The 27,664-nt window shown below is 39.6% G+C and overlaps 1 protein-coding gene across 1 annotated transcript in view; it reads right to left on the bottom strand.

Annotated features, from left to right (window-relative positions):
- LOC136864133 (Bardet-Biedl syndrome 2 protein) overlaps window positions 1–27,664 on the bottom strand; it is a 220,991-nt gene that overhangs the window by 13,830 nt on the left and 179,497 nt on the right. Inside the window, exons 11-12 of the mRNA XM_067140753.2 lie at window positions 23,150–23,316; window positions 5,292–5,440 (exon numbers count right to left, since the gene is read on the bottom strand). Coding sequence (XP_066996854.1) covers window positions 5,292–5,440; window positions 23,150–23,316 — 316 coding nt within the window. The remainder of the gene's footprint in view (window positions 1–5,291; window positions 5,441–23,149; window positions 23,317–27,664) is intronic.

Raw genomic sequence — 27,664 nt, 5'->3', positions numbered from 1 at the left:
AGATGATGCGACTCCAATCACAGTTTTTATTTAACTCTGCGAATGTAAGTTGGTAAAGCTTATGGTCAACAGAGAGATGCTCATTTTTAGCAGTGCAGTAGAAATCATAGTATTATAGTGATAATTAAGACTAAGAGTGTGCCGGGGGGAGGGGAGGAGGAGGCCGTGGGAGGCAAAAATGACGGCGGGGACAGCAGCAAGCTACTGGAACAATCCGCAAGAACCTTAGTCAAAAATCTTCCGCTGGCCAATATAAAGAGCAAAGCTAAGGAGTATCAGTCAGTCACTTGGCAGTCACAAGTCTGGACGAGTCGAGCGTGTCAATGATGAGTGAGTCAATCAGGTGGTCTGTGTTACATGGAACTCAGTGTGATGTGTGAGTCGAGATTTTGTTCTTGGATTTAGCTGTGTTGAGGAGTGAATTGCTTTGAGGACAACACTGTACAACGAGAGATCCTCTTGGAGGAGTTTGCGAGTCAGAGGGCAGTGTGGTCGGAAAACTCAAACTCGAGTGCACTTGTAAATAACGGTACACAGTAGCCCAATAAATGTAGTCCATATTAACATAGGCCACCTCTCTGAGTAGTCATTTTAGCTTTAACGACCTTGATAACTCGTGACATTATGCAATCGGTTGTGGACAGTCTAAGAATATCCCAGGAAATTGGCGACTTCCATAAACTGGACACATTTAAAAATACAGGATTTTTCTTTTAAAGCTGTGCAGGGTAGGAGTGATGCTAGTCAGTGACGTCACCAGGTGCATTCACTGAAGATGAGTTATCTGCAACCTCAGGTCAACAGCTGAGTGGGGTGATATAACATTGATATTAGAGACTGATAAATGATGTCACCTTATTCACTTTGGCAAGAATTTAGTAACATTGCAATCGCTCCAGTTTTAATATGTTTATTTTGGCAGTGTTGTTTCTGTATGAATGTTTTTTTTAGTACAGTGTTTCTTAAAAAGTGATGTCTGTATAAGAATGCATTTTCATCAAGGAGTGCTATATAAACTATCCTCCTGTTATGGAGGGCAAATTTTAATTCATTCACAAACTTTCTGGCATCAACAACCCTCACAAAAGAGAAGAACTACTCGAGAATGTTCAGCAAGTTATATCAAACATCTCAAACGATAGAATTTGCAGAAGGTCTGCATACTTGTTTAGGTGGTGCCAAACCTGTTTCAGAACTGAGGAACACCACTTTGAGCATCTCCTTTAATGCCAGGTATGCTTTTAGTCTCTTAGTTTCACCAAAAATACCTTTCTATGACTGTTATTTTATGTAGTGTAGCACACAGATATGGCACGCATTATACTTGCCAGTAGATGTGGCAACTTTGAGACATGAGTCGCGGTGTTGCACAGTCATAAAATAAAGATCTTGTAGATTCTCCACTGTGTAGCAACCAATAAATTACTTTCCCAGGAATTGAAACTTGTTTTAAACCTGCCTCTCAAAGATGACCGAATCTCCTATCAATTGCCCCTTCTTGTTCATATCGAGGTGCTGTGAATTGAAGCGCTGTAGCTGGCCGCTGCTTTCTGTGTACCGAAAACACCATACTGAATGAGAGCTAAAACATGCTCCTACTTAACCCATGTGTAGCATGGCACTGTATCAGGAAATGACAAGATTAGTCTCATAGCAATGAGGCAAGCTCCAAATCAGCGATATTTGGTTCATTGCAAACCTATTCACCCATTAAGTTGTCAAAGCGGTAATAAAACTGTGGTGGTACAGTGGAACCTTGATATCTCGAATCACCTCGGGAGCTAAATTTTATTTCGAGATACCAAAATTTCGAGATAAAGAGAATACCATTTTTGAATATGTGTAGCACATAATTGAGTCATATGCATATACAGACTTATACGAAATACAATATTTTTAACAGTTTTTAAAAATATACAAACAAACTTGTATTATATGGCATCACTTTAATTATAACCCTTATTGAATGAGAATACTCAGCCTGTTTCCAGTCATTCGACCGGGTCAGGGATGGAATGAATGAAGCCCCCATCTAGTGGCGAGAATATATAACCCTTATTATAGTAACTTAAGACAGAATACAGTGCATACAGTAGTGAAACAGGAAACATACCTCCATTAACACCTTTGGAAAAAAACTCTTAGTCTCTTCTGTTTCTTTACTGTTAACCTTCTTTTCTCCCACATATTTTTCAACAACATTTTCTACTGCTGTGAAAACACTTGGTTATACATTCGACTGACTCTGTATGTACAATTAAAAAATAGCCACTGCACTTAGACCCTAACGCCTCATCTGCTGACGGTACAGGAGAAGGCAGCTCCAACTCTTCTTGTTCAGAATCATCATCTTCTTCTCCTCTCTTCTTCTTCTTCTTCTTCTTGCTCAGCAGCAGCATTGGTGGTATCAATAGGAGGTTCGGCCACTATAACACCAGAGTCCACATTTATGTAAGCCACTAAATCAGCTTCGCAGTTAACAAGCTGCTGATATTCCACCCATTCTTCAGGAATAGGAGTGACTTTCCCCTCTTCGTGTTCTGAAGCTCCTAAGTCACCTTTCAAAAATCCTGCTTTGAGGAAGCAGTTTAATTGTTTCCACTTTCACATCAGCCCACGATGTACTCAGCATTCTTATCGACATCCTGAACAGCACAGGACCATGGTTCAATTACCAGCCCTTGTCCAGATTTTTCTTGTTTATCAGTATTTTTGAATTTCTATTATTGCACTATATCTATACCAAGGTCTGGGTTTTATGTTTGGATTATTGCAGGCCATAAAAATGACCATTGTATGAATGAAGTTCATACACACTCCAACCTTCATTTGCAACCATTTCACGTGACTTCCTATATAAAAGAGAAAATTTCAGAAGGTAAACAAGATCTAGATGGGATATAGGCACACAGGTGACAATTTCAGCACTTATATTTAATATTTAAATAAGCACTTCAATCTCAGGAGCTGGAAAAGGATTGAATTCCAATAGGAGAAACTAAACCATGGGCTGTAGTTTGGATGTTAAGTTCAGTGGCAAGAAAACCACGCGCACTGCCTTTAACTCCTGAATGAGCATCTTGGGATGAGTAGGGCAGTTGTCTACTAAAGGGACGTTAAAACTTCTCGTCAATATCATGCAGTCAAGATTTGTAAATGGAGCTGTCATCCACGACTTCTGGGGTAGCTTTCGTACAGGACCGGTAATGAATTCACGTGAATTCAAACCCGAGAAACAGCGAGGCTTTGCCGATTTTCCGATCACTAGAAGTTTTAGATTCCCGTCATATTAGCTCCCAACATCACAGCAACCCTTCCTTTACTTGTTAACTTTTCCTCACAAGCCAGAAATGCTGTATTGCACAGTTAGTGTTGTACAAAATTCGAGCTACAGAGTATTTTTTGCTTCAAGGGAGGAAACGTTTGCTTCGAGAAATCGAGAAATTTGTGTAACCAAATTTTGACTACTAGAGAGGTAGATACACGTGAAGAATAGGACAAACAACCAGGAAATTGAAGTTACTTCGAGATCCTGAAAATTCGAGTAATGGAAGTTCGAGATATCAAGGTTCGACTGTATACACATTTTATGCAGACAGGACTCAAATCTCTGATATTTCACACTGTTTGCACACCAATTCAACAGAATACCAAATCTCCACTGCAGACATTGCTAGTATTGATTTCTATATTTGACTTCATCAAGAGTACAGCATAAGTAGGGCAAGATGAAATGCCAATGTTAACACCTGTACGTAATCATAGGCAACCAAACTCCACAGAAGTTGCAAAATTTTAGGTTTGTCAGAACGGACACATCACATTACTATGGTCAACAAAAAACAATATGCACAATTATTTTATAATCTTTCAGCACTTATATGTATTTATACTGACAAGTCTTATGACATTCACAATGAAAAGAATCACTAATAAATATTCTAATTTCTTCACATCCAGATCAAATAACTAACGAGTAGTGTACAGTAGACCTTAGCGCAAACTATTGACACTTTCAGCGAGTTTATCTACAGTCAAGGAAGCTATCTACTTTATTTCAAAATCAATGATCAGCAATTGGGTTTACACAAGTTGAACTTGCATGTAAAAGTGTTAAGATTGTCTTGATTTTCCACTATGTTTGGATTGGAACAGAAATATGAGGAGTAGGAAAAATGTCCCACTAGACAGGAGCTGGAAAAGATTGAATTCCAATAGGAGAAACTAAACCAATGCAAGTCAATCATTTCAAGTACTTGGACTATATATTCTTCTAAGTTGGTAGAACAGTGTAAGAACTCTACCTACTACCTGTAATCTATTCTACAGTCACTGTGTAGTCCACTACAACTGTTCACATGGTAGAATTATGTTGGTATGCATCTGATGTTACTATTGTCTAGAGTCAAGCATATGGTCAAGTGTATCTTTCTCTGTCAAGGCATTAGAAATGTTATCCCATGCGAGCTCTTTTACATGCCTATAAATCTACTGACACAAGGCTAACATATTCGAACACCTTCAAATGACACTAGATGGAGGATCGAACCCGGAAATTCGGGATCAGAAAACCAATGTTCTACTGTCTCAGCTACTCAGCCAGGCACACAATTTTCCAAGATGCCTATCTGGCTACATGTATATTGATCAAATGGTCTTAATTAAACTCCACTAATTGTAAAAATTTTGCATGCTTAAGCTGTGCATCTAAACAACATTCATTATATCCTAATAAACTACAAGTTAAAATCTCTGCACAGGTGCAGCTGCTAATACACCTCAGATATGCAGTGGACAATTCATGATTGTGAATATTTCCACAGCACTGAATGCTTTATCATCTCATATGTTGTCCTCTAACAGAGCTGCATACATATAATACCCTCCTTATTCACTTCCTTCAAAGTATTTCTTGGTCATTTTATGTTAGCATAGGCACAAATCCCAAAATTTAGAACTGACTGTTAGAGTATGCATGTAGTGTAAACTTGGTATTACAATTAACTAATACCCTCTCCCAAGTTTCTAGTTATCCAAAACTAGAGATGGGAGTATGCCATTCCAAACCTCAATGGAAGCAAATGAGCAAAAGGAACTTGTCAAGGCTTTCAGGAGTTGAGGATGAAAGGAATACCATTATGAAAAACAAGAGTAATAATTTCAAGAAGTATTTAGTAATAGATAAGATCTCATGGCTGTGACTCAAGAAAAATTCATGTACATATTTTAATCAGTCAGATATTTGGAATTGAATTCCTAATAAATAAGAAATTCTACAGTATTTAACTTACCTCGTAATCTGGCAGCTCTCTGTATGATCACATTCACTTGCTTCAAAGCAGCAAGCAATTCCTGATGATTAGTATAGCGGATATTATACCCACGGTTCAGATCACCATTAAGTTCAATGAGTTCCATATACCATTTTCGCAGTGACTTCCTACATAAAAGAGAAAATTTCAGAGGGTAAACAAGATCTAGATGGGATATAAGTACACAGGTGACAATTTCAGCACTTATATTTAAATAAGCACTACAATTGCAGGAGTTTCTTCTGGTTCCCTCACATGAGTACAGTACATCTCATTATAGAAAGTTCAGTATCAAGTCCATCTCTGCAAGTGAAATGAACACTCAGTTATAACGCTGCAGCCTGATCCAATGTTCAACATCATATGTGTATAAACCATTAAAGGAATCTGCAAGTTTTTTCTGTTGTTATCATTGCAAAACCAATGTGCTTTTACCTTGGATCTGCCTTGTTGATACTTAGCAAGTACAATGCTTATTGTCTATATTAACACAAAAATACATGTTTCGAGAACATAAATTCTCTTCTTCAGCTCATAATTTAAAATCAGAAATGCTAAGTGATTCTAAATTACTGTATTTATGCGAATAATCCCTGCACATTAAAAAGAATAATCGAGAAATGAAATTGGGGTGCAGATTTTATTTACGTCAAGGCTGGCAAGTTTTCGATGTTGGATGTAAAGTTATGCTTTGTGTAACCACAGATGGAAGAAAACTGACACCATATGTCATATTTAAACAGAAAACAATTCAGATTTTAAAATTTAAAACTGCATTTACATTTTAAAATAGTATTTTACAGAGAAATTTAAATTCAAAATTTCTCTGTGTCACGATAGAATGCGTCTTCCAGAAGGTGCAGGGGTAGCTTTCCGCACTTTCTTTCACTTCGGTGTGTCAACAGTGTGTTTCATAGTTGCTAAGTGCGAGTGAAATCGTAATTCTTCTGTATTCAGCATTTTAAGGAACGCCACAATATCACGCAACAGGTAGTGTGCGGAGAAGCAGCGCGAATACTGGCGATGCCGACAGTTGGCGAAAAGGTCTGGATCATAATTATAATCAATCTGTATGCACTGAACAAGAATGTCAATGCCAATCTTCTACTTCTTCTTCATTTCCTACCGCTTTTCCCACACCTGTGGGGTCACGGGTGCGAACTGTGTCGCACATGTAGATTTGGCCCTGTTTCACGGCCGGTTGCCCTTCCTGATGCCAACCCTACATGGAGGGATGTGATCACTATTGCGTGTTTCTGTAGTGGTTGGTAGTGTAGTGTGTTGTGTGAATATGAAGAGTGTTAGGACAGACACAAACACCCAGTCCCCGAGCCAGAAGAATTAATCAGAAGCGATTAAGATCTCTGACCTGGCCGGGAATCGAACCCGGGACCATCTGAACCAAAGGCCAGTACGCTGACCATTCAGCCAACGAGTCGGACACTGTCAATGCCAATGAAACTGCATTATTTTTTTTTTAATGCCTAGCCAAAACGGACGTTTTTAAAGGAGATCACTGTACTGTGTTGCAATGCAGACGGAAGCAAAGGACTTCCTCCCCTCATCATAGGGAAGCTCGATAAGCCACGATTTTTTAAGGGCATCGGGTACTTTCTGTGCAAGTACAAAATCTAAAAATGCAAACAGTACAGTAATCCAAAAAATAAAGCACTTGCACAAGGGAGCCATCATAATTTGTCCTCGTCTTTGAATCATGTTTCTTCTTTTCTTTCGTTGTGTGAGGTTATGTTTTTTAAGAATTTTTCTTTTCATTGGCATTTGAAAGGTTTAAACTATGAATCAATGTTAGTTGCATGCAGTAACGGGTCTTGAATATTTTGTGACGCAGCAAGAGTTGGCAGTTAATTTGAAATCACATAATTCGAAGTCAGATTTTTGTGTCCCAAAGAGTTTGAATTAATAAGGTTTTACTGTATCGCAAAACTAACATCAGTGTTCACTGGAGCGCCTTTTTCAAGTGTATACATTTCACGAAAATAATTTTCCACCATCGGTCGTGTTAATATCCGAGTACAAAGAGACCGTGTATGAAAAGTGTTTTAGACGTGGAGTGTGATGGATTTGTAATTTAGGAGAGGATTCTAGTGATGCAAGAGACAACAAATCTTCCGATCTACAGGGAATCAAGTCTGTTGCAAAGTTCAGATTAATGAAATACCTAGACCTACTTGATAATTACCATAGCAAATATATTTTATATTAGTGATAATGTATTTATCTCATCTCAAATATGTTCAGGCAAAGCAGCTACATCAGTAAATTTACATATTCATATTTGCGTAAAGATCACGTGGACTTTGCAAAGTGATATGAAATGTTTGTTTATGCCTATGTTACTCTTTCGATTGAAGGAATTTTAGTTCATTTCATTTTTTTCAAAATTATCCTTCCTAAAATTACGGTGCGGGGATTATTCGCGTAAATATGGTATGACCTGAAGAGAACTTATGTGTTCGAAACATATACTCCTCTGTTAATATAGACAATAAATAAAACATTGTACCTGCTATGTACTGATAGGTGGATCCAGAGAAAAACACACTGATTGACAACAGTCAATATGGACCAACATTGACCAAGATTGTCATTGCATAAGTCAAGTTAAACATTGCTTAGTAAGTAAACTTTGTCTTATGTTTCTTCCGATTTCATGTACTTATCTGGCTTTCTTTTTATCCTACACTTATCCCGCATGAAGACTGAAGATCTATCAAGATGGCCCCTCAATGAGTGTTGATGTCTGCCTTCCTGATGAAGCTGGGAAGTAGAAACGAGCTCATCGGGGCTGAGAAGAGATGGATGTGGAAGAATTGGGATTGATGAGAAAAGAGCCTACTTATTTGAAGATGGCAGAGTAGGAAGATGTGGAAATTGTCTTCGTCCTTTTGTGTTTTCATGTTTGTCCATGTCTCCTATTTCTGTTGCTCCCTTTTCCCACACTGACCTGGCATTATGTTCGTCCTGTTTTATGGGTTCCTTCCTTATTCCCCCCCCCCCCCCCCCCCCCCCCACCAATCTCTCTCTGACTTGATTAAACATTGTTTTGTTTATTTTAAAGTAATGTTAATGAAAGGAAGAAACTTCAAAAATTGTGGAGAAGAGAAAACAATAATGAATACTTTGAAATGCTTGAGACACTATCATCTTTCCCCATCACACAAATGCTATGGAAATAATTGCTATCCTTTGCTGAAAGGGTACTGTGCAATCACTACAACTGAATCTGCAGCCGTTGATCTCCATTTACCAACTTTATTGCATAATGCAATCCATTTGGTTTTAAATACCACTAAGACAATTTCTGTTGAAAACGAAATCCATTCATTAAGTAGGGAATTCTTTGCCAAAATTTTATGGGTAGTGTTCGTTACGCAACAGTAATTGTATTAAACTTCTTTAGTTAAGTCTTTTTAAACTTTTGAATGGTGCAGTTAACTACCAGTGTGTGCACACATTACTGCAAAGGTTTTCATTTTATTAACCCTGACAGTAACACGTCTATAAATATCGCTTTAGTTACACCACACGTCTCGAAGACGTGCCACTCAAAGCCTATTATTTAAAGTTACATTAAAATTATCAGACAGAAAGAACAAGGAATAGAGGTGGTGGAGGGGATAACTCTCCCCCTCCTTATGAGGACTAGATGGCATTCATTCGCACAACACGTCAGAAAATCGTATGGTGTAATTGTCAGGGTTAAGTAATAATTACAAATCTCAGAATTGAATTTTGTAAGAAGAAATTATATTAATGCTGAAATGACAAATATGGTTCAGAACCAAAAAGGAATTCTTAATAAACAAAATTTTTAAAAAAACTTTAATGGTCAGTAATATGTATTTCTTTTCTTCACTTTGCAGAGAGAGACACATTTTGTTACTTTGAAGACTCACAAATTCAGATATATTGTAGACCCCATCATTTACTAGATGTACATTCATTGTAATTACTTGTAAAAAGTGAGTAATTGGTCCTTTAGTCTTCAATATTACAGTATTAGCATTGAAATGCCATCGAAGGACCAACTGAACAAATCACTGTCAAGATTGCCTTGAAGCAAATAAAACCACTGACCTAGGTGACCTTATGATGACATAGTACACAGTGCCTTCAAAGATGGGATAGTGCAAGCTGGTTACCACTACTTTTCAATCAAACTGTTAAAGAAGGATGAATACTGACTCCACCGGTAACAGAGCAAAACAGTACCAAACTTCAAAAAAGAAGAGATGACCAGTAAAATGATTTTTTTTCTATTTGCTTTACGTCGCACTGACACAGTCTTATGTCTTATGGCGACGATGGGATAGGAAAGGCCTAGGAATGGAAAGGAAGTGGCCGTGGCCTTAAGGTACAGCCCCAGCATTTGCCTGATGTGAAAATGGGAAACCACGGAAAACCATCTTCAGGGCTGCCGACAATGGGGTTCAAACCCCGGATGCAAGCTCACAGCTGCGCGCTCCTAACTGCATGGCCAACTCACCCTGTAGTAAAATGATTTAATTACAACTTCATTTGACTTCTGAGCCATATCATGAAACTCTTCAAATGTATTCTCGACAGAGGTATTCACATTATCGTTAAAATGACGAAATATATCAAGCTGGATTTGTGAAAAATTGCAGCATCATTCCAATCCATGATACACAGCTCTCAGATGTGAATCACTGTGAGAAGAACAAGATGCTATATTTTGTTTTCCAGGACCTAGAAAAGGCCTCTGATCAAATACCACAGGAAGTAATTAGATTAGTACTTAAAAAACACAGTTTCTGAAGTAACTGAAGTAACCTTTCCAGTTGTGCATAGTTGCTCTGTGCAGAGTTAAGAAGCTACATACAGTGTCCAAGAGTGTCAAATAACTTTGTCATTACTTATAATTTTTTATTTTTTTATTATTTTATCTGACTCAGTTTGACTCCATCATTTTTATAACTGTTAGGTTCTACAGTCTGCCAAAACTATTACTCAAAATTAGCTGACAAGTTTTATGAAGCATTGAGTGACATCACAGTGAAGGTCAACAGCAATGATATGGAGGTGATGGGTAAATGTGGGGAAGATCTGGAAGCTTATGGGAATGGCAATCATTTACTGGACTTCTGTGATAATACGGGATTAGCAGTTATGAATACATTCATCAAGTATAGGCATAAGGCACTGTTACACATGGAAGGGTAGGGGCATCAGATCCATAATAGACTATTATCATAGCAACTTTGAAGTCAAAATCCACAGGACAAGGAAATATGACAGAAATACATGGATATGATTAGTGAAAAGTTCCAAACAATGGACAGTAAGCAGGTTCCGGATATAAAAAAGAGGCATACAGGGCAGAGATGCCATAGTAGAAACAGCAAGTGAATGTCTAGGAACAAATTTGTGTAAAATGGGAAAAATTGAACATCTTGGTGGAAATGATGAAAGGAGAGCAGCTTGTAAATGTAAAAAGAAGGCACATCAGAAATGGCTCAAAACAAGGACTGATGCAGATGGGAATTGTATGTGGATGAAAGAAAAAGAGTGAAACAAATACTGTAGTTGTTGAATCCACAAAATCGTGGGAAGAATTTGGTAATAACCTGGAAAGTTTAGGATCAAGCAGCAGGGAAACCTTTCTAGACAGTAATATAGAATCTTAGGAAGGGAGGAAAAAAGGAAATGAATAGTGTTTTGGGCGAATCAGGTGGACTCGCAATAGATTCCAGGGGATTCACTGGACAGGTGATTTTGAAAATCTTCTCAACGTAAAAGGAAATATTTCTGGCGATGCCGTGAATAACCAAGCTCATGATGAACAGGACAAAGATGTTGGTGAAATTACCCTTGAGGAACTGCAAAGGATGGTAAATAAACTCCAATGTCAAATCAGCAAAAATAGACAAAATTCAACCTGAAATTGTGAAATATGGTGGGAAGGCAGAGATGAAATAGCTTTATAGAGTAATAAGACTAGCATGGAATGTTAGTAAAGTACCTTCTGATTGGATGAAAGTAGTAAATTGATCAGTATACCTAGCAGGGTGTTCACTGGCATCTTGGAAGTGAGGGTGTGATCAGTGGTTGTGAGTAAATTGGATGAAAACCAGTGTGGTTTCACACCAGAGGGACTGTCAGGATCAATTTTCAGTATGCGCCAGGTAAATAAAAAATGCTATAAGAGGAATAGGCAGTTATGTGTATGTTTAGTAGATCTAGAGAAGGCATATGACAGAGTACTGAGAGAAAAGATGTTCGCTGTTCTGGTGGACTATGGGATTAAGGGTAGATGATTAAAATCAATCAGAGGTAATTATGTTGACAATTGGGCTGCAGTGAGAATTAATGGTAGAATGAGTTCTTGGTTCCAGGTACTTACAGGACTTAGACAGGGCTGCAAACTTCCAACTTTGTTGTTCATTGTTCCAAAATCAGTAGTGATTGATTGATTGATTGATTGATTGATTGATTGATTGATTGATTGTTTACATGGATCATCTAATGAAACGTATAAAGTGACAGCGAGGGATTCAGTTAAGTGGAAATGGCCTATGTCAATGATTTGATATTTATGGCAGTTTATGCTAAAAGCCTGCAACCAAGCGAATTAGCCGTGTGGTTAGAGTCGCATAGCTGTGAGCTTGCATTTGGGAGATAGTGGGTTGACAGCAGTCCTTAAGGTGGCTTTCTGTGGTTTCCCATTTTCACACCAGGCAAATGCGGGGGCTGTACCATAATTAAGGCCATGGCCACTTCCTACCCACTCCTAGCCCTTCCCTATCCCATCATCGCCATACGATCTATCTGTGTGGTGAAACGTAAAGCAAATTGTAAAAAATAAATAAGTAACTTAATTAATTAATTAATTAATTAATTAATTAATTAATGAAAACCTGCAGACTAATATCTTGGAACTTGAAACTAGGTGCAATGAGTATTATAGGAAAATTACCTTTTCCAGAACTAAAGTGATGTCAGTAGATAAGAAAACTGAGAGAACTGAAAGTCAGGTTGGGAATAAAAAGCTGGAACAGGTAGGTAACTTAATTTAAAGCAGTGGTTCTCAACCTGGGGAGGTGGGGGGCAGCCCCTGGGCAGACGTTGGAGAATTTCAGGGAGGACATGGTGAGCAATGAAAAACACACAAGAATTTGCGTAAACAGTAAAAAGTTGTGACAAAGTAAAGAATGTACTAAAAAAACTTATCTTCATCACTGCTAAATCATGCATGTAGCAAAACATTTTTCCTAAAATTACTATCCTTTACAGTAACATTGTGACAAGGAGTTTGGGTATGAATTGGGTAATGAAATGTGTAAAAAATATATATATAAAAATACAAGAAATTTTATGATGAAGTATAGAAAAAAATATTACATTTTTATACATTTTTACACATCATTTTTCTTACATGTATAAGAAATGTAATAAAATGATAAAAATATGAAAATAAAGTAATAAATCAACTGACCAATATGAATGTATGACTTTTTTCATCATCATAATTTTACAGTTCCAGTTTCCCGGGTACTGTTGGTGAGCCTCTTCCATTCTGTCTTATTGAGATACGTTCTGTTGTTAATGACGTCCTCCAGTGTCTTTCCCCGATCTGCAACGTTCATCTTTATGATGTCCATCCAGCAGGTTCTTGGTCTTCCCACCATCCATTTCCTTGCCACATGTCTCTCCAAGTTAATATATGCTGTCCTTGTTGGCTCCAACCTCATTACATGCCTAAACCACCTCAGTCTGGACATGCTGACCCGTTCTAACAATGATGTAACAATCCCAGCTTCCTTCCTAACCACATCATTCCTTCACTTGTCCAGTTTGGTTTTTTGAATTGTGGACCTAAGGAACTTCATCTCGGATGCCTGCAACCTTGATGAGTCTTTTTTAGTGGGGTGCAGGTTTCAATACCATAGGTTAAGACTGGTATGAAGTACTGATTGAACATCACCAGCTTTGATTTTGTTGGTACTTTGGGATCCCAGAGGAGTGTTCGTACTTGCTGGTAAAAGTGAGAGCTCTTCTGCACTCTATTTGCCACCTCCTTTGTGGCTAGTGTATTTCAAGATATTACACTGCCGAGGTATGTAAAGCTTTCCACACTTTCTAGTGGATGGTTTCCTAACTTGATGTTCGCTGGTCGTCCATCTCTGTTTATTGCCATCACTACTGTTTTGAGTTCGCTTATCTTGAGATTGAACTTCTGGAACTTAACCTTTCATTCATTGAGTCTCGACTCTACTTGTTCCTCAGTTTCTCCCCAGATCATGCCATCATCAGCGAAGGCCACTGCATTTAGTTCACCAGAGGTTTTCTTGATGTTCCTCATTATGTCATCCATGATGGTGATAAAAAATAATGGGGATAGTGCACTGCCTTGCTGGACTCCACTTTCCATCTTGAACCAGGATGAATGTCCGTCACCCAATCGCACACAACTGGTACAGTTCTCATACAGCATCTGAACTTTCCTCACCAGTCCCTCTGGCACATTTCTTTTTCTCAGGCATTCCCATATCTTCTCTCTTGCAATGCTGTCATATGCCTTCTCAATGTCAAGGAAAACCATAAACAGATCTTTGCCTTTTTCCCAATATTTTTCCATTAAAATACATGCACTGAAGATTAGGTCTGTTGTGGACCTGTTAGGTCTGAAGCCATACTGTTCCTCTTCAAACTGTGGCTCTAAGATGACTCACAATCTGCTCTCTAAGATTTTCTCAAGAATCTTAAGCCCATGGGAAAGGAGTGTTATTCCACGGTAGTTGGAGCATTTTTGGCGATTTCCTTTCTTAAACAGGGGGATAATGACACCCTCGCTCCAAGCAGTTGGTATCTTGCCATCTTTCCGAACTGCATTGAGCACTCTGTGTAGCCACTGTAAAACATGGCTCCTGCTGCTTTAATCATGTCCGCGCTGACTTCATTGATTCCTGGGGATTTCCCTTGCAGCATCTTCTTAAGGGCTGCTTCTGTTTCTGCCCATGTAATGGGAGGTTCCTCTGTGCAGGTTTTAACAGCTGATTTTTTTGTTCTCTGATCTGCTTCTGTCCTGTTCAATAGATGATCAAAATGATTTTTCAGAACCTCAATGATGTCCTTTCCTGGCCAGGTTTCCATTAGTATCCTCAATTGATTTGATGGTTTCAACTGAATTCCTTTTGTTTTTGATCACTCTGAATCCTTTTGTTTTTAATCACTCTGAAATCCTTTTGTTTTTAATCACTCTGAACAATAGTTTCATATTTCCTCTGCTGTCTTCCTTCAGTTTTTGAGTAAATTTCTCCCAGCACCTTATCTTCTCCTTTTCTACTACTCTTTTAACCCTCAATTTCTTGTCCCGGTAAACTTGATTGAGGTCTCCGATCTTCCCCTCGTCCCTTACCTGTTCTGGCTTGGATTTCTCTCTAACTTGTTCTTTTTGTGCTATGTTCCTTTCCTTTATTGAGGATCTTATTCTTTCATTCCACCAGGGTCTCTTTTTCCCTTACTCTCACACTTGTCTTCCCACAAACCTCTATTGCTTCTTTTATCAAGGTGTTTTTAAATCTTGTCCAGTCTACCTCACCACTCTCCACATCTTCTGTAGGCAGTTGTCCTCTTATACAGTCCTGATATTCGGTCCTTTTTCCAATCTGTTGTAGTTCCCACACCTTAATCTTCGGCAATTTCCTGGTTGTTATCTTTGGTACATTAATGTCTTTCAGATCTGCAGCTAATAACCGGTGGTCGCTATTGAGGTTCTCACTTGGAATCACCTTGACATCAGTCACAAGTCTACTGCTTACTTCATCTGTAATGACATAGTCAATGACCGTCCTGCTCTTCCCATCCCAGCTGTAACAGGCAATCTTGTGACTGACTCTTTTGTTGAACCAACTGTATTTTACTACCAAACAGTTTCTTATGCAGAAGTCTAGATGTTCCCCTTCTGAATTCCTTCCTTCATAGCCACGTGGTCCCATCACCTTCTCATAGAAATTATTGTCTGTCCCAAGCTGTGCATTGAGGTCCCCGATGATGATTGCCCTCTCTTCACTGATGGTCTCTTCTAGGTCTTTGAGAAACTTGTTCTTTTCATCTTGACTGCAACCCGTCTGAGGGGCGTACACTTGCACCAGTGTCAGCTTCTCTTTCCCAAGGTGAACTGTTGCCTTTATAATCCTCTCATTGATGTACTGGATCTCTGTAATACCATCTAACTCTTTAGACAATATCAATCTACTCCATTTCGCATCTCTCTGTTGTTACCATTCCAGTAGAGGGTATAGTTTTTCCTTAACTCTTTCTTTCCTTTATCTTTCCATTTACTGTAGTTTCACTCAGTCCTAGGATTTTCAAATTGTATTGTGCAGTTTCCATCAACATAGCTATGTGAATCAAGGGTTTTTACGCTTGCTTACATCAAATCAAAATACTGAGCACGGCTAGGTGCCGAAAGTGATCTCAGATGTGCACCATCACAGTTGGAACCAAACATTAAAAAACCTGTGAAAGAGAAACAGTTCCAGCCCCCTCATTAATCATTAATTCTGTTCTTATAAAATCAGAACATTTCAAACTACATCATTTGATAATCCCAACAAGTGTAGAAGAATCCTCCATAATATATTTACTGTACTTTGTTTTGTTCTCAAATGATTGCATTATAATTATTACTTTAAAATCTGTAATATTATATATTAAGCACTCATAATTAATAATAAGAAAATCATTATATAAACATTTCTGAGATATTAACCCTGACAGAAAAGTAGTACTATTGTAAATTCATGGGGGGGGGCATGAAATAATTTACAGATGCAAAGGGGGTGCAAGAGGTTGAGAACCACTGATTTAAAGTATTTAGGTTCTGTATTTTCCCAGGATGGTAGTATAGTAAGTGAGATCGAATCAAAGTGCAGCAATGCTAACGCGCTGTGTTCACAGTTGTGACCAACAGATTTCTATAAGAAGGAAGTCAGCTCCCACTCAAAACTATCTTTACACCAGTCTGTTTTCTGACCAACTTTGCTTTACGGAAATGAAAGCTCGGTAGACTCAGGCTATCTTATCAATTAAGTTAGAAGTAACAGACATGAAAATAGCAAGAATGACCGCTGGTACAAACAGGAGGGTACTCGGAATGAAGAGATAAAGGCCAAGTTAGGAATGAACTCCGTGGATGAAGCTATATGCATAAACCAGCTTCGGTGGTGGGGTCAAGTGAGGAGAATGGAGGAGAATAACTGACTCAGTTATGGAGGGTAAGAGAAGTAGAGGGAGATCAAGATGACAACGATTTAAAGATAAGAGGTGCAGGCCACAGAACTAGTTATGAATAGAGGGTTGTGGCAGCGATTAATAAATTCACAGACGTTTGCAGACTGAATGCTGAAAGTCTATAATGAACATGTATGCCAATATAATAATAGTAATAACAATAATAATAATAAAAAAAAGAACAAGATACAAAGGAAACAAATGCAGTTACAGCCTGAAAATTTAGAAATTCGAATGTATCGTGCACTGAAGAGAGAACAATCTTCAAAATTGAAATACAAGCAATTAACCCGTGAGAGGTTACAAATGGAGTTTTTGTTTGGGCTCTAAATAATTATAAATATGTAATGTCATAGGATTGTGCTTGCAGGCTGTCCCTCTCAATACCTTTTCCTCAAACTGTTGGTTGGTAGTGGGGGAAGTTTTAACCTGACAACAATCACGTTGTCAGTGTGAGCGTGCTTTTCGTGAAAGCCTAGAGCATTTGTTTGTGTGCGGCCCCGCACGTTTCTCAGCGAGTCGGAGTTTTCATCCATGTGCGACCTATTATGTTAGGGAAATTACGCAAACATTTAATCTCAGTGTGTAAATTTATTTCAGTAATGAAACGCTTCCCGACATTCTGCATTGACACTGAAGAAGAAAACGAAAGAATTCGGAGACTGTTGGACGGTGCAGAACATGAGCGACAAGAACTGTTAAATGCAAATAGGGAATGTTCATTTCGAAGACAGTTATTCATTGAAGAGATGGCAACTGACGGAGTAAATGATGTAGATGATTATGCCGATGTGTTGGAAAATGATTCCCATTCCGAAATTTCTGTTGATGAATTACAGATCTAGGCAAACTAGATGAGGAAGAAAATGCAAGAAACCTTAAGATACTGAATGAGATGGGACATTACACTGGAATCTTCACGCACCACGTAAAAATGTTAGCATTCTTGCTCGCAATAAAATACACACCGATTTACCTCACGTGCGGAGATAAGCCGTTGAAGCATGCACTTCACTAGACGTGTGGAAACTGTTTTTTTCTGATGATATGGTGAGTGACATAACAAATTTACAAATAGATAGAGGAAAATCATAGTAATTACTCGCAGGACAGAAACGTTGCGAGAACAAAGACTGCAGAAATTCAAGCCATCATTGGTCTTCTATATATGTAAAAAATTTGAAAGCTTTCCACCTGAATTTGGAAGATCCTTGGGCATCAGATGGCACTGGTGCGGAAGTCTTTCGAAATTGTATGGCACACAAGCGATTCAAGTTCTTACTGCGAGCTCGTAGATTTGACGATATAAATAACAGAGTGGAACGAAAATTGCTTGATAAACTTTCACCAATTCGAGAAGTGTTCACAACATTTGTTGAAAACTGCCAGTGTAATTACGTAATTAGTTATGTCACGCATTTTAACAGTAGGCAATTATTGTGGGTTTTCTCACAAGTTGTTTTACGGTTGCACTGACAGAGATAGGTTTTATGGCGATGATGAGACAGGAAAGGGCTAGGAGTGGGAAACAAGCGGCCGTGGCCTTAATTAAGGTACAGCCCCAGCATTTGCCTGGTGTGAAAATGGAAAACCACGGAAAAAAATATTCAGCGCTGCCGACAGTGGGTTCGAGCCCACTATCTCCCGAATACTGGATACTGGCCGCACTTAAGCGACTGCAGCTCTAGAGCTTGGTATTGTGTTTTATTGGTGTTTTAATTACATCTCTTCTGTAAAATATTCATAGCTTTATAAAATTCTGTTGCCATTAGAATAAATTTCAACAATTCTACATTTGATTTTTGAAAAATGTCCAAAACAAATGGTTTAATGCAGGCATATGTCGCGTATGAATATTTATTTATGTTACTTTTATATTCCAGCTATAAAGAAAGATCAATTGTGACACAAATATATCATAAGTGAAGCTCTATTTGTCTTTATTATGATCACGGAGGAAAATTCCGTGAGCAAACTCTGACGTTTGAACATTCTACGTGCCCTCTCACGGATTAAAGACAAACACTATCAGAAGGTACACTGTCTTGAAGTAATAATAATAATAATAATAATAATAATAATAATAATAATAATAATAATAATAATGTTTGGCCGTGCGCGTAGAGGCGCGCGGCTGTGAGCTTGCATCCGGGAGATAGTGGGTTTGAATCCCACTATCGGCAGCTCTGAAGATGGTTTTCCGTGGTTTCCCATTTTCACACCAGGCAAATGCTGGGGCTATACCTTAATTAAGGGCACGGCCGCTTCCTTCCAACTCCTATGCCATTCCTATCCCATCGTCGCCATAAGACCTAACTGTGTCGGTGCGACGTAAAACCCCTAGCAAAAAAAAAATAATAATAATGTTATTTGCTTTACATCCCACTCACTACTTTTACGGTTTTTGGAGATGCCAAGGTTCCAGAATTTAGTCATGCAGGATTTCTTTTTACGTGCCGGTAAATCTACCGACACGAGCTGATGTATTTGAGCACCTTCAAATACCAACGCACTGAGCCAGGTTCAAACCTACCAAGTTGGGGGTCAGAAGGCCGGCACCTCAACCGCCTGACCCACTCAGCCCAGCTGAAGTGGAAAAAAATAAGTTCCTGAACACAAACTGTATTCTTTACCTTTCATACATACAACTAGAAAACAGATCACAGAGAAAGAAGAAAGGAAGTAAACCTACTTTGGAAACGGAAGATCCCCACTTAAACAGAGGCTATTCCCATGCTACTGGATAATCAGTCAAGAAGATTCCAATACAAAGTTAAATTTTTTAATGGGTCCCCATCAAATGAGTGGGTGGCTTGAAGAGAAATACATTGGTAAACCCAACAAGCAAATCATCGTCCACCACTTTTCCCACACCTTGGTGGGGTTGCAGTTGTAAACTGTGTAGCTCATGTGGCTCTGGCCCTGTTTTACAGCCAGATGCCCTTCATGATGCCAACCCCATAGGAGGGATGTGTTTACTATTGCACATTTCTGTGGTGATTGCTAGAGTCATGTTTTGTGTGAGTATGAAGAAGAGTGTGTTGGGAATAATGCAAACTCCCAGTCCCCAAATAAGAGGAATTAACTAGACATGACTAAAATTCCCAAACTCGCTGGGAATCGAACCTGGAGCCTTCTGAACCAAAGGCCTCAATGCTGACCATTCAGTCAAAGAACTGGACAATCCCAACAAGCAAATATTACATGAAAGTACATCCTCCTGAGGAATAAAGAATGTCCAATTTTATTATTTTCCATAGTACAGTTTCAAAAATAGCCTCCGTGGCTCAGGCGGATGCCTCTCACCGCTGGGTTCCGTGGTTCAAATCCCGGTCACTCCATGTGAAATTTGTGCTGGACAAAGCAGAGGCAGGACAGGTTTTTCTCTGGGTACTCCGGTTTTCCCTGTCATATTTAATTCCAGCAACACTCTATAGTATCATTTCATTTCATCTTGTCAGTCATTAACCATTGCCCCAGAGGGGTGCGACAGGCTTCGGCAGCCAGCACAATTTCTATCCTCGCTGCTAGATGGGAGTTTCATTCATTCCATTCCTGACCCGGTCGAATGACTGGAAACAGGCTGTGGATTTTCAGTAAAGTTTCAAAAAATCAAAATGCTGAAAATAACTGCCACAGTAGCCTAAATCAAGTTTAAATCATAACTGAAGATACACACCTCAATGAACCCTGAGGGGGCATAGCTACCAAATAACACAAAGGCTACTCCCATGCTAAACCAAGCAGAATAATACATCTTAACACATGAAGGAAGTAAATTTAGAAAATGGTTGCAAACACACAAAAGGCGAGGGACTCCTAGAGAAAGCACAGCAAATCTCACCAATCATACTTTACATGAAAAACATCCCTGGGGCACAAGTGCTCAAATACATGGGGATGAGCTCATACCACATAGTGACACGAGAAAGCTGAAATGAGGAGTAAAAAGGACTTTTGAAAAGTCAAAGTTAAACAAAAAAGAGTCTTTTAAGGGAAATACTCTCAAAACATTCCCACCAAAATGTTAAGAGTAAACCTCACGAACCCTTAAGAATCAACACTAACATACTGGCCCCAGTCAGAAGTCGAATCAGTTCTTCCAAGGAGTCAAAGGAAAACATAATAAATAGCAGATTAAAGCCAATAAATTTACAAGATGAAAATGTTAAAACAGTATCCCCTGACCAGGGATAAGAATTACATTTAAGCCAAGATCTTGGTCAAAAAAACCTTACCTGTCCACCAGCTTACTATTTCTCCACTTGGACCTATGGCTTCATTTCACAGTGCTATCACCAGTACATCCAAATAGGACAACACTCAGTGGTTGACCGTAGACATGTTGTATACCACTGCATACCAGTAATAGTAGTAGTAGTTTTTTTATTTTTACATTTGGCTTTACGTTGCACCGACGATGGAATAGGATAGGCCTAGGGGTGGTAAGGAAGCGAAGGCCTTAGTTAAGGTACGGCCCCAGCATTTGCCTGGTGTGAAAATGGGAAACCATGGAAAACTATCTTCAGAGCTGCCGACAGTGAGGTTCAAACCCAATATCTCCCGAATGCAAGCTGATGGCTATGTGACCCAAGGCGCACGGCCACTTGCTCGGTAGTAGTGATGATAATAATAATAATGTTATTTGTTTTACGTCCCACTAACTACTTTTTAAGGTCTTCGGAGACGCCGAGGTGCCGGAATTTAGTCCCGCAGGAGTTCTTTAACGTGCCAGTAAATCTACCGACACGGGGCTGTCGTATTTGAGCACCTTCAAATACCACCGGACTGAGCCAGGATCGAACCTGCCAAGTTGGGGTTAGAAGGCCAGCGCCTTAACCGTCTGAGCCACTCAGCCCGGCTGTAGTAGTAGTAGTGATGATGATGAGGATGATGATGATGCTTGTTGTTCAAAGGCACCTAACATCTAGGTCATCGGCCACTAATGGTACGAAATATAATGACAATTTAAAAGTTCAAAATCATCCACTGACCAGAATAAAAAAATGTGATGAAGAATGAATGGAGGGATATGAATTTAAAGCCTTCACAGGATCCGGTCCATAAACTATCATAAACAATAGTATTACTAACCAAGAGACTGCTTCTAAAGCACAATCCTGAATCAAAAATGCTTGTTGTCTAAAGGGGTCCAAAATCCAGGTCAACAGCCCCGCATAATGGTACTTATCGCTAGTAAAGTAGAACCATGGTATATGTCATGTTGTGGAACTAATCAAAAGTAGCGTAGACTCACGGTGTTCCATACATTATGCTACTACTCACAAGAACTGTACGTCGCACAGGTAACGCAGACCTATCGTGTTTCTCACGTAATAGCGCCACTCATAAGCAACGCAAACCCATGGTGTTCCTCACCTAGGTGTACTAATCATAGGCGCCGGTATACCCGGGGTGTTCCTCATATAGTGGGTATTAATCACAGGCAACGCAGATCCACGGTGTCGCTCATATAGTGGTACTAATCACAGCCAACACCCAGACCCGTGGTGTTTCTCATAATGGTACTAATCACGGGTACTGGAAACCCACAGTGAACCACTCTCTGCTGCTACTAATCACAAACCTATTGTGTACCTAACATAGTGGTACTACTCGCAAGTAAAGGCGACCCATAGTGTTCCCCACGTGATGGTACTAATCACAAGTAGTTTCATGGTTCTAATACAATCATCCCTTGGTCACCCCTTTTAGTTGCCTCTTACGACAGGTAGTCCCCCATGGGTGTATTCCTCGTCTGCATCCCCCACCTACAGGTAGTAGTAGTAGTAGTAGCAGTAGCAGTAGTAGTAGCAGCAGCAGCAGCAGCAGCAGCAGCAGCAGCAGCAGCAGCAGCAGCAGCAGCAGCAGCAGCAGCAGTAGTAGAAGAAGAAAAAGACTGGACACCACCGGGTGAGTTGTCCGTGCGGTTGTGAGCTTGCATCCAGGAAATAGTGGGTTTGAATCCTACCATCAGCAGCCCTGAAGATGGTTTTCCATGGTTTTCCATTTCACACCAGGCAAATGTTGGGGCTGTACCTTAATTAAGGCCACGGCCGCTTCCTTCCCACTCCCAGGCCTTTCCTATCCCATCGTCGCCATAAGACCTATCTGTGTTGGTGCGATGTAAAGCCACTAGAAAAAAAAAATCCTGGCCCTTGGTTGATCTTACAAGACCAATTGGAACCCATTTCAGCCTTCAGTTCAGGATTGAAATTCTTGGCTGAATTGAGAGTCGAATCTGGACACACCAGCTAAGAGGCAGTCTCACTATCCTTACACCATGAGGCTGGCAATAATACAATCCCTCATTTAAAATAATTTTTGCATCTGAGTTTCCAACCTCTTTCCATTCATGACCATCACAATACCCTTGCAATTCAAAAATGAAATTTTCAAAAGTAAGGCATGATAACCACGTTGACAAGCTCAGATCTATAGCCAATGACAACAGGGTCAGTTGAACATGGAATCTGCAGGCTAGATTCATCAAATATTACGAACCCTTACCAATAACATCAATCTTCGTTTCATACCACTGAAATAAAAAAAATACATACATGTCTCCTAAATATCTTGCATCTTCTGCACGCATAACAAGGTTTCGAACAAGACCCGAGTGATCAGCCATTTCTGCTCCTAAACGCAAACGAGCATCATGCAATCCTGAGATTTGTTGCAAAAGATCTCCAAGGCCCTGTTGTTCAGCTGGAAAATCTGCAGTTACCTAGAAAGATAAAGGTAGTTCATACAGTTCTAAGTTTGGTAACATTTGTTTTCATGTTAATTTATTTTAGCAAAATAAAAGGAATTTCTACTGTTTACTCCACGAATAACCTCAGCCTTTGTGGGTAAGGTTAACTTCCGACAGTAACCAGGGAACCTGACCCCTACAGAGTGCGTCCCCAGGTGGCGGACAGGGGGTCCCTACAGTATGTAGGGCTAGTTGAAATACCCAATACAACTCGTGGACCAACAGGTAGCCCAATTCCTGGGGGCTTTAAAATACTGGGACATCATCTCTCCAGGGGTCATAAATATGGAGGGCCCTCTACTGGGTTATGGGTGAAGTCTTCAATGGCATCTACGGTGGAGAAGATGAACTTCGGTACAGTGGAGATGGCGGAAGGGGCAAACCCGTAGCGTCTGTACTCCAGAGGAGCGGCTACGAAAGGCGTCTATCTCCATGTTAGGGGTGGCTAAGTTTGAACCTGGCAGTAGGTATAAAGAGCCTTTGGGTGTGGCGAGCCCATCGTAACAATAGCCTATACGGATAAAGCAGATATGGTGCCTCGGAACGGATAAAGCGGATATGGTGCCTCGGAAAAGGTTAGGGCGCCCCTGCTAAAAGCGACGCGCAGCTCTTTGGGTGCTGAGAGAACTGTGAGAAGTGGGCAACCAGCACCAAACTACATCAAGATTGCAACAGAAAATGTCCTGACACTGATGGGAAAGACAGAAGAACTGATTTGACTTCATGAAAGAAAAAGATATAGCCATACTTGGACTGTGTGAGACCAAGAAGAGGGGTATGGGAGAGATTCCTCTGAAAGATGGATACAGGCTGTATTACAGCGGAGGACCTGCAGCAAAAAATGGAGTGGCCATCATACTTAGAAAGGAAATCCAAGAATATGTGGAGTCTACAAAATGCGTCAGCGATAGGATGATGGTGATGAGACTCCAGTTTGAAAATGGCACGAAAGATCTATTCTTGTTGCATGCCCCACAAATGGGTTGCATAGATGAACATCTAGAGAATTTTTTAGAGGAAGTGCAGGGACAGATAGAAGATAAGGAAGTGCTACCGATGGGAGATCTGGTGGATTTTTGCATGAGGAACCAAATGATTGTTGGAAACACCTGGTTTAGGAAGAAGAACAGTCAGAAGATTACAAGGTACGAACAAAGACCATGACTGATTATATAATCGAGAAAGAACACCGGAAGAACCTTTTAGATGTTACAGCCATGCCAGAAGAAGCCTTTGGTGGAGATCATCGAGTTGTGTTAGGAAAACTGAAAGTGGGATGAAAAACCTCCATTAAGAAGAGAGAAAAGAATTAAAATATGGAAGTTGAAGGAGAAAAGCATACAAGAAGAATTTCAAAAGGGAAATAATACCCTTGGTACCCACGGCGGAGATGGGGAATGTTGAAGATGAATAGAAAAGATTTAAGGATGCAATGGTTGGATGTGCAGAAAAGGTAGAACATCAGGAAATGTGAAAGACAAAGAGACACACTGGAGGAATAATAGGGTAAAGAGTAAAGTGAAGGAAAAGAAAATGGCATGGAAAGCATGGAAAACATCTAAGACTGAAGAAAGTAGAAGAAAATATGTGGAGGCAAAGAATTTGGCCAAGAAAGTAGTGGAGGAAGGAAAGAGGAAAAGCTGGGCCTTATTCACATAGAAATTGAGAGATGATATGCAGGCCAGCAAGAAATTATTGTATGGTATCTTAAGAAACAAAAAGAGAGATCAAGTAAACACCAGATTTGTGAAGGATGAAGACAGCATAATATTATCAAAGCCAGAAGAAATAAGAAATAGATGTAGAGAGTGTTTTCAGAAGTTGCTGAACATGAGAAATGACAGTCATTCAATGGATGAAAAAATGGATAAAGAAATTACAATGGATGAAACTGAAATGGCAGTAAGAAAGATGAAGAATGGAAAAACTGCTGGAATAGATGAAATTTCAGTGGAGATGATAAAGGCAGCTGGACATATCGAGTTCTCAGGATTGTCTGGGAGAATAAGGATGTCCCTGAGGATTGGCAAAAACGAATAATCATCCTAATTTTCAAGAAAGGCGGTAAGAAAGTATTGAAGAACTACAGGGGAATTACTCTGATAACCCATGTTACTATGATAATGGAGAGGATACTGGAAAGTAGGACAATGTTGAGGGTTGAAAATCAGATACAGGAAAATCAGTTTGGTTTCAGAAATGGAAGGTCAACAATAGAGCCCATTTTTATTATGAGACAACTAATGGAAAAGGAATGGGAGTATGGGGATGATATGGTGATGACATTCATTGACATTGAAAAGGCATATGATGGTGTCCCCAGGACTGAAGTTTGGGACAGTCTGGTGCAAAAAAGAATTGGACAGGGATTAATAAAAATGATCATAACAATGTTCAAGGAATATTGTAGTTGCGTGCAAACACAAGTTGGCAGGATAAGTTGGTTCAAAATCACTAGTGGGCTGAGACAGGGAAGTGTTCTATCACCAATCCTGTTTAGAATAGTACTGGATGACATCATGAAAACAGCAAAAGCAGCATATGGAGGAAGAGAAATGAACATGTTGTTATTTGCAGATGATATTGTGATTTGGGGAGAAGACGACAGGAAGGTTCAAGAACAGTTGGGTGTGGTGAATGGCAAGATCAAAGAATGTGGATTGAAAATAAGTGCAGAAAAAAGTAAACCTCTTGTTATGACTACAGGGAAGAAGGAAGGGAAAGGTCAGGTTATACTCACAGATAAGCCCATGGAAGTAGTGGAGACATTCAAATACCTGGGGAGTAAACTAATGGAGAATGCTCGACTGGATGCTGAAATTAGTAAGAGGATTCAAGCTGGAAGCTCTTTCTATCTGTAACCGGTTTTCAGCGGTTACACGGTACACAGCTAAGCAAAGAAGAAAATAAATCAAATTACACGGTACTAAAAAACCTTAACACACAACAAACATGGGATGGACTACGCCAATATGCACAAATAAATATCAGGTTGGGCAACTTGACGACTATCATAAGGAACGGGTCTGGGCAAACCTACCAGGGACATAGAGATATGAAGGTTGCGGGTTTCCAGAAAAATCAACAGTGATCTTTGATTCAAGATATTATTTTCAAAATGAACATTACAAGGTAAGTTTCGAAAAAAAAATTCATCTATCCAAAAAAATCCAGTTACATAATTTACGAATACAAGATTAGATGTTGTTTAACAAGAGCTTTGCTATTAGGCCAAGAGGTTAACTAAACATATCTTAGCATAATCCATGTTCTACAATACAATTCTGAAGGTAAGAGAAAACACAAGATACAACAAATACAACATTTAAATGAAAGTAAACGTGCTTTCTAAAACATCTGACCGAGCTTGATAGCTGCAGTCGCTTAAGTGCGGCCAGTATCCAGTATTCGGGAGATAGTAGGTTCGAACCCCACTGTCGGCAGCCCTGAAAATGTTTTTTTGTGGTTTCCCATTTTCACACCAGGCAAATGCTGGGGCTGTACCTTAATTAAGGCCACGGCCACTTCCTTCCGACTCCTAGCCCTTTCCTGTCCCATCATCGCAATAAGACCTATCTGTCTCAGTGCGACGTAAAGCAACTAGTAACAAAAAAATTTAAAAAATCTGAGAAATAAAGTGGCGAGTAGGGTAAACTCCTATGTGATAATACCAGTGAACATTAAATGTAAATGAAAGCGGAACTGAAATCAACCGTGCTTACCCCAAGGTAGCCCATCCTGGGAGCGAGGATACGCCGATGTGCGTCAAAACGCTGGACCGACGAGAGAACCAAAGACCACAAAATCCTGCCTCGCTCACTTAAAAAGGGAAGTCTAGCCTTGGTGTGATTACTGAGTGACCAATCAGAGCACAGGAGCTAGTCTATCGCCACCCAGATCCACCAATCATAACCCTTTATCCAGTCGCGATGTTTTGACTATATTCCAGAACATATACAGACACTAATCGTGAACTTTCCATCTTCCAGAATTGTTGTTGTTGCTATTTTGCTTTACGTCGCACCGACACAGATAGGTCTTATGGCGACGATCTTCCAGAATTAGTAAGGACATATTTCTAGAATCAACAGGGGCCAACACACCCTGTTCCATAGGTCTTACCCAATATTGCAGAACAATCTAGTGGTTACTTAAGTAGATAAAGGGAATACAAATAAAATATACTACAATAATATTTTACATCATACAGATTAGGTAGCTAAATGGAATACGAATAAAATATTCTACCACAACGTTCTACATCATACAGTAAACATTGCTTAAAAAGATTTACAAATAAAATATTGTCCCTGCCGGGACA

This window comes from Anabrus simplex, chromosome 2, assembly GCF_040414725.1.
Source record: "Anabrus simplex isolate iqAnaSimp1 chromosome 2, ASM4041472v1, whole genome shotgun sequence".
NCBI classification, from domain to species: Eukaryota; Metazoa; Arthropoda; class Insecta; order Orthoptera; family Tettigoniidae; genus Anabrus; species Anabrus simplex.
The sequence above is the reverse complement of the archived record's forward strand: the minus strand, read 5'-3'. Positions and strand labels throughout refer to the sequence as shown.